The sequence below is a fragment of the Diadema setosum genome, chromosome 19 (assembly GCF_964275005.1).
Source record: "Diadema setosum chromosome 19, eeDiaSeto1, whole genome shotgun sequence".
NCBI classification, from domain to species: Eukaryota; Metazoa; Echinodermata; class Echinoidea; order Diadematoida; family Diadematidae; genus Diadema; species Diadema setosum.
Window position 1 is genome coordinate 29,447,928 of NC_092703.1, and position 11,439 is coordinate 29,459,366.

Genomic DNA, 11,439 nt, shown 5'->3' on the forward strand with positions numbered 1-11,439 from the left:
CGGAAATCCTGGATCCGCCCCTGGAGATGAAAGCTTAAGGTTTGCATGTTGCAGTCGGTTTAACATTAGTTTGATTTGCTGGTGCCCCTTTCTTTTGCCTCATTCCAACTGAATACATGCTTGACAGGAGGATAGATGTATGATGTCATTCAATATCATGTGACTATTGTGGCCAGTGTCATCTGTCACTGCATTAATTGTACAGGATCCCAAACCCACACAATTATGTGCTCTGGATCCCGCAGGAATTATTTGCTCATTAACAGTGATGAATCAATAGTCCAAATCTCAACTCATCAGAATTAAATGATTTATGGGTGGGGGAGGGGGGTTACTACATATAATAGAGTTTCATGGGTGGTACATGTAATGATGATAATAGATAACTAGAAAAGCACTCCGAGAGCGCAGACCTCCGCCAAGCAGTTACTTTCCACTAATGATCTTGCTCTTCCACAGAGATAAGTTATTTTCACCTACTGAAAAATCGCCCGATTTCCCAATATAGAAGCCTTTGTTACGTCATAAACCCTCAGATGCGCGGCGCGCCTCTCCCCAGCAGAAACTAGAGCACGCACTTTAGTGCGCACATGCAAACCTCAAATACACGCAGCCTGAACTCCCAAGTTCATTGACCCTACCTGCCAAAACATCAAAATCCTTCATAAATTCCCCAAAAATTCTCGGATCACTACCAAAAGTTAATCGTTTGTTACTCGTGTCATTCTCAACCTTTCCTGCAAGTTTCATCCCAATCCGTTAACTACTTTTTGAGTTATTTTGCACATGGACAAACGAACGAACGAACGTACGAACGAACAAACAAACCAACGGTAACGAAAACATAACCTCCTCCCTTGGCGGAGGTAATAAATAGAGAGACTCTTATAAAGCGCTCATTCTACATAAAAAGAGGTAGTTGAAAAGTTCATAAATAGTTGATCAATAAAGTCTTATGTTATGGACCCATGGCCTCAAGGATTTGTCATCTCTGGACTCATCATATGACCAATTGCCAGATGCACATATAACAGATGTTGAACAAGATTTACCCAAAATTTTGTATTACCTTCACCTCATATTTCCAAATCATATGGTCCAAAAACTAATGACATTCAAGTTATGTGAAGGTGCCTGAGGAAAGTGTGTATCCTTTCATCATACTACTTAGTATATTCCTCAGATATTTGTTATTACCTGTAATGCTCCGTTGCAGTTGTGTTCACATACAATATATTATAACCTATTCAAATTCATGAAATTCTTCCGTCAAGATGTTTTCATTGCAACTGTTTGATGTTGATGTATTCCAATTTGGCAATCAGTTGCAATATGTAACCTCCATTTTTTTTTTTTTCCAGCTTGGAACCATAGAATTGAACCATATATTTCTGAATATATTGTCATGTATGCAATATGTGGATAATGAACATTTTGGTCAGTTGAAATTTATGTGGACATTTACTTTTTATTAAAGAATGTTTATATAATTTTGTATCCCTTTTATGCTACATGAGGTGAACTTGAAGCTGGAATCATATTGGCATGCCATCAGGAGTGTATTAAAAATTTGTGTGTACATTTGATGTATTTTTGGCGGTCTCTTTCATGGAGTTATTTGCAATTAATATTCATGATCATTATTACGATACTCTGTGTACGTACCTGAATCATTGGCAAGTCTGGAGGACACTTGCCCCCTATCTCATTACAGAAAGGGGCGTGGCTGATGCCATCGTGGCATCTAGGCGCGAGTGGGAGCCTCCCTAGACATACCCAGAGGGGGTGAAATGCAGGGGAAATTTAGGCTTTGTCCAATAGACTATCTGGCAAAGTTGACCCATGGCATATATCCGCGTACTGTATTTGCTAATGGTTATCTGTGACTTTACTGGTAAATACACACACGTAAGAATTATTGTTTGGCAAAGTTGATACATTGCATATATGTGGGAATGAATGTTTGTGATTTCATTGGTAAATACACACACGTAAGAACTCTTGTTTGGCAAGGTGACACATGGGAATGAATGTCTTTGACTTCACAGGTAAATGTACACACTTAGGAACTACTGTTTTGTGATTCCCTTTGTTGGTCATTAGTGTGGATGATTTGAAGTTTATAATAATTGCTAAACTGAATGTTTTATGTATATTCTGCATTGCAAAGCACAGAACTTAACCCTCTGCAAAAACGTCTCATTAACTTTGCTACTAACAGCACGAAAGCGGGAGAATGCGAAATCAGAGACCTCAGCCGCGGAGTTCAAAGGTGACAGGGAAGACTCACACGAGAGAAAAAAAGGCAAAGTCAAAAAGACTGCTTCTATATATAGCCAGTAGTCTTATCTCATCAATAACCACGCATCTACTGACTATAGCAACATATATTCTGTATAACGTGCTTGACCTATAAATTACATATTATTTGCATTTAATCAGGCAGCCACTTCATGCCTAAGTGTCATGCATATCAATTTACATGTAGTTATATGGAACAATTGCTTCTTCTTTTTTTTTTCTTTAGCCAACATGAATTATTCACTTTGCTCATCGAGATGCTTCAGCAACCATTCTAACCTCATCATAGTTGAATAGAACTGCTGCCCATGAAAAGTCCCTCTTGCATAATGATTACCAAGCTGTATATTTGATACATATTATGTAAGTGTTGGTCATATGATGCATTGTTCACATATTTTATGTCATTTATTTTCCTGCTTCTTTGTTGAATACAGCATATAGCTGACATCATGTACTGTTGTGGCAATATGAGATCAGGGTGGTGTTTCACAAAGCCGTTCTTAAAGTTACGAAGGACTTAAGTGCGACTGGGGATCAGTTCTTGCGTGCTATACTTATCAGAATCTCAATAATTCAGCACAAGAACTGATCACCAATCGCACTTAAGTCCTTCTTAACTTTAAGAACGGCTTTGTGAAACACCCCCTAGATTTCCAACAACATAAAGGGAATAATTTTCCAACTTGAATTTCATTAGCAATTTCAGCTGATGAATGATATTTCAAATGGTATCCTGTACACTTCTATGGAAGAAAACTGCTTCAGACAGTCTTTATAGCAGTGGCGTAAAAAGACGCACAGCAAAGTGTGATGTGAAACCTGGGGCCTGTTTCACAAAGAGTTGCGATTGATCTTCTTTGAGCGTAACTCATTGAATCGAGCTTAAGTACAATGTTGAGCATAAGTCCTGTTTCATGAAGACACTTACGCATGATTTCAAGAAAAATCAAGCATAACTTTCAGTATATGTAGCATTACTATGCGATCAATCGCAGAGTTGTTTATGAAACACAATTTGCGACTGATCGCAAGTTACGCTCCGTCTTTATGAAACAGGCCCCAAGAAAATTATTCCCTGATTTTATAGTTCAGTCACTGCCATACTAATATTTGCCTACTTCTTTTAGCTGGCGCAGATCTGATGAGCCACTTTATCTTATAAACTCACTTTAAATTGCATCTATTTCTTCTCGTTGAAGAGTCTCTCATGTAGCAATCTCAGTACGGCTCTGAGTGGTAGCAGTATTTACAGTTCATAATTCTCATGTCTACTTGATGCTCCATATCACACATCTCTCATGAAACTGGTCATGAAAATAGCATAAGAATAGTGTCAGTTTGTCATTTTACTTGCTATATCCACAGTAGGTCTGCTGCACCTATTCTGTGTATTTTGTTGATACTTAGTATACAACTTACAAAGTAGACCACTGCCAGTATGATGTTTCTATGTTTACCATCAATATATCATTGAAAGCACAGGGTATATGCATTTCACAAACTTAGTAGTGAAATAGTGACATAGTAGTGGTGTAGCTACCTTTAACTAGACTTTGCATGCATGAATGTATGTGAGTGTGTATAATTCATCGCTGGGGTAACAAGACCTCGTATGAAATGTCAAATGTTCAGGAGAGCCAAAAAACATGGCGGCCAAAGCACTATAGCAAATGGGATAGCCTTTCCTTTGACATGCCACAGTGGCTTCATTTTGGGAGTAAGACAGTTTGAATTTGGACAGGACATCACTTAACTGATTATTTGACCATTAATCCAGAAAAGTCATTTTCACCAAAATTTCAGATACAAGGGTCTTGTCACCCCAGCGATGATATATATTGTCTGATTATATTTGCATTTTACAATATGTACAATATTTACTATCAGTTGTTTTAGTCATAAAACAGCCTTCTTGTCTGAATTTTCCTTGCATATATGTTCCATGAAAGTATCCTCTTTATATCTCCTGAATGCAAGTAGGGCTTTGCAACATGCATATTCCGCTTTACCTCAACTTCGGAGGGATACTCATTTCATCTAGAATATTCATCATCAATATTTTACTCTTTCTCTTTTAGGCAAGAGGCAGTTGTCACTGTTTTTGTCACAGAACTACAAAAGATTTGACATTTAATAGTGCACAGTGGTAAAACTAATGCAAACTATTTATGACAGTACAGTGTTGCAGAATATTGAAGATAGAAACATAGTAGTCTGATTTCCCAGCAGTTTTCATTATTCATTGTGACACTCCTTGTAGCTCTTATCATCATTTTTGTGTCTTTCTCTCTTTTGCAACAGCAGAATGGCATGCTCATCCAGCCAGTTTGTAATCACCAAAGTATTCATTTAGTTTACTGATGATTAGACTTTGTAGAGTCCTTATACATATTCCAACCAGCAATATCTCTTGAATTATTCCAATTAACACATTCATTTGCATCTTCTCATTTGGATTTTTTGTGTATTGTATATCAAAGTTCATTTTTTGTATTTATTGGCATTTTAAAAAAAAGATTGGCTTTGATCTGCAATCAGAGGCCCAACATATCCATTTATTTCTATCCTGCATTATCATCGTGATTTAATTTTCTTCATCTGCTCAGCCAACAAAGAGCGCCCTCTATCACCGGGCAAGGGAGACAGCAAGGCCGCAGCCAAGGACCGGGGCAAGAAGGGCAAGGACAAGGGCAAGGACAAAGACAAAGATAAGGACAAGGACAAGGCCAACTCCTCCCGGCCCTCCTCCCAGCAGTTTGATGTCAGCAAGCCCAACTGGACCCTGCGGGTAGTCCTGGACCAGACGCCAACAGTGAGTCTGGCACTGTCTGTAAAGCCCTCTGCCGCCCTCAGTCTGTAACGCTTGCACATTTTCAAGCCCACCTTCATTCCCCTTATGGGTTTAAACTGGGGTTATATTTTCCTTCACCTGAGTAGGACTTTGTCCTGCTAAAATTTACACTTTTATTATAAGAGAAAAGTTGACAGTTTTTTCACCAAATTGTAAAAATACGATAAAAAAGAGCACGGTAAAATACTGTAAAACGAGGAATGTTCGCGTGCATTTTAGTTTCACGAATTTTGCGAGTGCCAAGATTCGCGAAATTAAAATGCACATGAAAGTTCTTGTCTACACTGTATGCATTGAACGCCAGTGGCAATTTGCGAAAATTTCATGCCGTGAATATATCATGTTTTACAGTATACTCCATGTACAGTACAGTGCACTCTCGTTATAACGAACATGGTTATAACAAAATTCTGGTTACAACGAAATAAAAGATGTGTGATTGATTGAAAAGCATTGATTGCTCTATCCTTTTTCTTCTCAGGATGAGGTGGAGATCCGGCGGGACACGGAGCGGCAGGATGAGATCCGTGCCATGAAGCAGGCTTGGGAGGCGGCCGAGCCGGGCCGGGCCGCCAAGGCCCAGGCCGCCCGGGAGAAGTTCCTCAAGGACCACCTCATAAAGCTGGAGACGGAGGAGGAAGCCGCCCTACCTCCCTCCGACCAAGGAGCCGAAGCAGCGGGGGCCGAAGCGGAAGGTAAAGAGCCATCAACCCTGTGTATGCCTTGAGTGTAAAATGGCACAGAAAACTCTGTAATATCATACACACTGCCCACAGTCCCTGGGATGGAGAAGGTCAAATAGACCAATCAGATTCCCTTTATCAGGGATAAACACTGACATTTTTCTGAGGTGGCCCATTTGGGCCACTGAAATCTTTGAAGTACAAATTTTGGGGGCCCGAAGTGAAAGGAAACACAACAATCCATTTTGAATCTTAGTTGCCCCATCAGGCCTCCAAAAGGTAACTTTTTTTGAAGTTTGGTAGCCCTACATCAATTTTTAGTGGTCCGGGCCACCAGGCCCACTTGGCCATCACTAATGGCGAGCCTTGCGTATATGCATGTATATAGTCTAACAAAGATATATTTCTAAGGTATGGGCAATTAAGTTTCAACAGTATTTATTATTATTAGTTGATACTGACTGAGTCGTAAGTGTATCATCAGATATTCTGAAATCGAGTGCTGATGTACTGAAAAATGACAGCAAACTGTGTTTATTAGGAGAATCTCACCCAACCACCTCATTATGCAGTGAGGTCTTGTTCTTGTGAAAGTTTCTGTGTAAATTTCTGTCAGAGATCACTTGTCATTAGTCTTCTCTGCTATATACTGCAATATGCCATTAGTCTTCTTGGTCACATGCTGTAGTCTTGAACCGGTATGTTAAATTTGTCCTTCTAAACACCTGTTTTGCGTGATTTGTCACCCTTTTGAGAACAACATGAGTGAAAACTCTATATAAAGCCAGTGAAGTACCTCTCTTCCACTTTTTAACTATTCTATTTGAGTTTTTGTAAGTAACATTTCACCCGTTCACTTTTGAATTCCTGCTATGAACGGTGCCTACAATGTGCCCTTTATACATCATACTTGTCCAATTCTGTTTTCCACCCATAGGTCCACCACAGACCCCTGCATCAGACTTGGAGCACCCAGCGGCTGAGACCACCCTGACCAACGAACCTCCACCACCACCACCCCCTAAAGAGATCCTGAAGACAATGGACTTCACCCCATATGTCAGGTATGTGTGTATAACACCACCATTCCAAGCCCTGCATTCCCATTCATCTCATCTATTTTATTGAAAAAGTTGAGAAATTTCCAATGAATGCCTTGTCACTTTGCTGGTGACTATAAATTTTAGTTATGATTATAAAAACATTGAATACTCACTTTCACTCTTGGTGTATACAACCATAAAAGAGGAGATATTACTGTTCAATACTCTATGTCACTCTTCAGGGGTATAATCTTAAAAGATGAGATAATACTATGATTACAAAGATGAGATATAATCAGTGAGTATGTGCTTTCATATCTCTGGCTATCATTTGCTCTGTCACTTTCTGGTGAATATAGATTTTAGCTTTGATATAAAAACATTTGATACTCACTTTCACTGCTTTGGTGTATATGCCACATTACTGTTGAATACTCCATAGGCCTGTTTCATAAAGATTGAGCATAAGTTTTAATCAATCACAAATTGTGTTTTATAAACAACTTTGCAATTGATGGCAAGTAACGCTCAGTCTACTGAAAATTACACTTGATTTTTCTGGAAATCAAGCATAAGTGTCTTTATGAAACAGGACTTATGCTCAATATTGAAGTCACGCTCAATTCAACGAGTTACCCTCAATAAATCGAGCGTAAGATCAATTGCAACTCTTTATGACACAGGCCCCATGTCACTCATCAGGGGTATGATTCTAAAAAGATGAGATATTACTATGAAAACAAAGATGAGATGTTATCAGTGAGTACTTGCTGTCATATTTTTGGCTATCATTTTCCCCCTTTCCTGCCCTCTTCCCCCCCCCCCCCTTCCCTACTCCCCACCCTCCTCCCCCTCACACACACACATACACACACCAACGAACACAACATAGGCCGTCAGACTTTGCCGGGGAGCCAAGACTGAAGGATGAGGAGGAGGTGCGGCGTCAGTTTGAGGCCAAGCAGCGGGAGATCAAGGAGTACCAGCTCTTCCGGGAGGCGGTCCTGGATGAGCGGGAGCAGGACCGGAAGAGGCGCAACCTCACCAAGGAGCAGCAGCTGCAGAAGTGCATTGCGCTTCAGGTGAGCACCCAGAGGAATGGTTGGGGAGGTTGTCAGAGATGAGCAGGGATATTGGGGGGGGGGGGGGAGGGGACTAAAGCAATACTAATGAGTAGAGATAATGGTGGTGGTGGTGGTGGTGGTGATGGTGATGGTGATGGTGATGGTGATGGTGGTGGTGGTGGTGGTGGTGGTGGTGGTGATGGTGATGGTGGCGATGTTGGTGATGGTGTTGGTGGTGATGGTTGGTGGTGGTGGTGGTGATGGTGGTGGTGGTGATGGTTGGTGGTGGTGGTGATGGTGGTGATGATGATGGTGATGGTGATGCTGGTGATGGTGGTGGTGGTAGTGATGATGGTGGTGTTAGTGGTGGTGATGATGATGATGGTATGATGAGGAGGAGGATGTTGATGCACCAGATATTAAGTGCATATGATAATTGTATGTCTGAATACACTAGACTAAAAAAAAGAAATAAGAAAAGAATAAAATAACAGATAATGTTTTGCCCATCAGGGAAACTAATATAGATATTAATCCTTCTAGAAACAGGGAAGTCTTTAGGAGAATCTGAAATTCGTCTACAGTCTGAATTGCCGAGTAACATATTGCAAGAATATATATTGCAAGAAGAGGCAGTGTGGAATGATCTGGACCTGTGTAATCTGTTGTTTATCTTTGGCTCAATGATGAGGAATATGAAAGAGGTCCTGAAATTTTCTGTGTTTCAATTTTCTTATCTCTCTCATTTGCCTGAAAACTTCTCCATTGTTTTTTTCTTGTAAATCTAAGATATCTACCAGTCATCTCTTCCCCACACTTCAAGATTGTCGAGCTGTCTGATGGGTGCTGTTTTCAGCTCTGTACTCACAGCATACACTGACATTCATTTTTCGTTTTCTCTCCTCCATCTCTTTTTCTCTCGCGCTCTTTCCATAGACGAGCCTAGACGAACGTCGCAGCCAGATCAACGAGCCGCGCGAAGCGTTCCGGCAGAAGTTCCTGGAGGCGGAGAAGAAGCGTCTGGAGGAGATCGCGGCCTCCGAGGCGGCCCAGAAGGCCGAGCTGGCCCGAAGGACGCCCTCGCCCAAGGGCAAGAAGAGTCCAAAGGGCAAAAAGAGCCCCAACAAGAAGAGTGCCAAGGGGAAAAAGAAGTGATGAAGGGGGTAGCGAGGATTATCCACTCAGGATTAATAATTAAAGGCACATTCCCCCCTTTTGCCATTCTGGCAGTCACCGTTCAGATTCACCAAACAAACTGTCTTGCTCAAGGAAATATCTAGAACAGGCAAATTTACTTCAGTGGCCTCCAACACTGCTGGTCAAGTCAGAGCCAAACATTACTTGATTGATCACGGTATTTAACACTGTTAGGTGCAATGGTTACTGTATTTCTCACCAGATGTAAACTCCAAGCAGACATATTTTACAATCAGAAGGAACTCAAGGTGTAGAATATTGGATCAAATTCCATCAATATTCATGTCATCCCACAGAGTACTCTCAGTTTTACTGTGCACAGATGATAACCACCGATGTCCATACTACTGGAGTGTTTAGTCTGATCTGACTCTTGACCTTTTGCCGTCAATCTGCCCCCTGCTAACATTGAAAGCAATTCATACAGTTACCTATTGTCTAGAGAAAAGGATTCACTGGTCAAAATAAAGAAAGAAAAGGTGGCAAGATGAAACTGTTGTTGGAGAAGTATGAAATGACTTTTTTGCTTTCAAAGTTGATTTCAAGTGACATCAAGTTGAGTTCAAGATACACAGCATTGCAATTGCAATGAGACATCAAAAATATTCCTTTTTTTTTAGTATTCGGAAAGAGGAGAGTCACTTTGAGTTACTCCAACTTAGAACAATGTGGAGAGTCACATCTGATTGAATCTAGGAGTCATATCAAAGAGATTCTAAAGAGGTCCTAAAAATATTCATACACATTCTTGAAAGTGAGAATGAAAACAAAAACACACGTAAATGGTTCATATTATTGTTGTTGTTGGTGTTGAGTGACAGTTTGGTGCCAAAAAGTGAAGGTATATGTGTGCATATTCCAAGATGGAACCAGATTTTCCTGTTCCAGAAGATTTTTTGAATGATTGCATCAGAAGAGTCCGTCCATTTTTTATTTCTAAAGAGCATTTAAGTAAGTTACTTATTGTACTTTTCTAATCTCTGCGTTGTCTTTTCTTTTCTTTTTCTTTTTTTTGAAATTCCAGGCTAAGTGCAAGTTAAATACATTGTATTCTTGCTTCACATTTAAAAAAAAAAGGGGAAAAAAAAGAAACAATAAAATCCCTTCAGCGGTGATGGTGTAGAAATAATTATCAGAATTCTTGTAGGCCATAATTTTATGATGTCCCTCTTTTTGTCCACATGGACTCCTTTGTTTATATTCATGTGACATTATTGTGTGAGCCGGGCCATGCACACACACACACATTGAAATGTTAATTTATGGGGAAAATCTTGAATGTGATTCAAGAAACTTATTTTCACTTTTCATTCATCACTTTTGCTTTTGTCATACATTTCTTTTTTCTTCTTGTGCCTTTACAGTCTTTTTGATGTGTGAATATCAAATGCACTTAATGTTTCCTTATAAATATGTACATGTATATCTTTTAGATGTATATTTGATGACTATGTACTTGTAAAGATATTACATTTCTAAATTAAAAGATTTTGAGAGTCTTTCAAAATGTGTCTCAAGGTGGCAGTGTGAATCTGTTCTGTGTATTTTGAGATGAGAGAGAACATGTGATTGGAGGAGAAAAACATGTGACATAATTTTCCATTGTTTACACAAAGAGATAGTTTGGGAAAATGTGTTCTTTTATAGTTAAACAAATAGATGAAAAGGAACAGAAGAGATCATTAACATCTGAGAATTATAAATCTTTAGGTGTGATGGAATGAAAATAAAGAGCCAAGAATGTATGATGTGAAGCTGGAGACAGAAAGAGGGAAGGAAAGACGGAAGATTGACGGGAGGAAGAGGAACAATTATTTAAAGGCACATGGTCCCGGTGTTTTAGTCAAATGCGTACGCGGGCGCACGGCGCAAGTTTCCTATAGAGACCTGTGCTATCGACTCCTCTTTAGCGCTTACGCTGTGACCCACTTCCCAAAGTCCAAAGATTTCCCATCCACTGTAGTCAGTGATTCAATCACGGTTCGGCTCATGATTCGGCTGAGGGGGATGACAGCTTTAGCAAGCTTCTTTTGTGATGTCATAATAACAAGCACATATGAACGCACCCCGGCATTACTACAGACTATGTGATGCGCAGAAAAGACAACAAAGGCAACGTCACCTAGCAACACCTACGCGCTTTACTCTTGATGACAGCTCAACTTCGGCAATCTTCGTATCAATGCTAACGGTGATCGGCAGTATCATGAAAAGTGCCCTCGTACCCACCGGGACTATGCGCCTTTAATATACATGTTTGTGTGCAAAGAAAAAGATAAAGACAAAAATGAGTAAAG

The 11,439-nt window shown here is 40.0% G+C and overlaps 1 protein-coding gene across 1 annotated transcript in view; it reads left to right on the forward strand.

Annotated features, from left to right (window-relative positions):
• Positions 1–10,643, forward strand: part of LOC140242405 (androglobin-like) — an 88,822-nt gene extending 78,179 nt beyond the window's left edge. The window contains exons 36-41 of the mRNA XM_072322141.1: positions 2,222–2,305; positions 4,911–5,116; positions 5,637–5,850; positions 6,776–6,902; positions 7,774–7,963; positions 8,882–10,643. Coding sequence (XP_072178242.1) covers positions 2,222–2,305; positions 4,911–5,116; positions 5,637–5,850; positions 6,776–6,902; positions 7,774–7,963; positions 8,882–9,100 — 1,040 coding nt within the window. The 3' untranslated portion in view covers positions 9,101–10,643. The remainder of the gene's footprint in view (positions 1–2,221; positions 2,306–4,910; positions 5,117–5,636; positions 5,851–6,775; positions 6,903–7,773; positions 7,964–8,881) is intronic.
• The last annotated feature ends 796 nt before the right edge of the window (positions 10,644–11,439 follow it).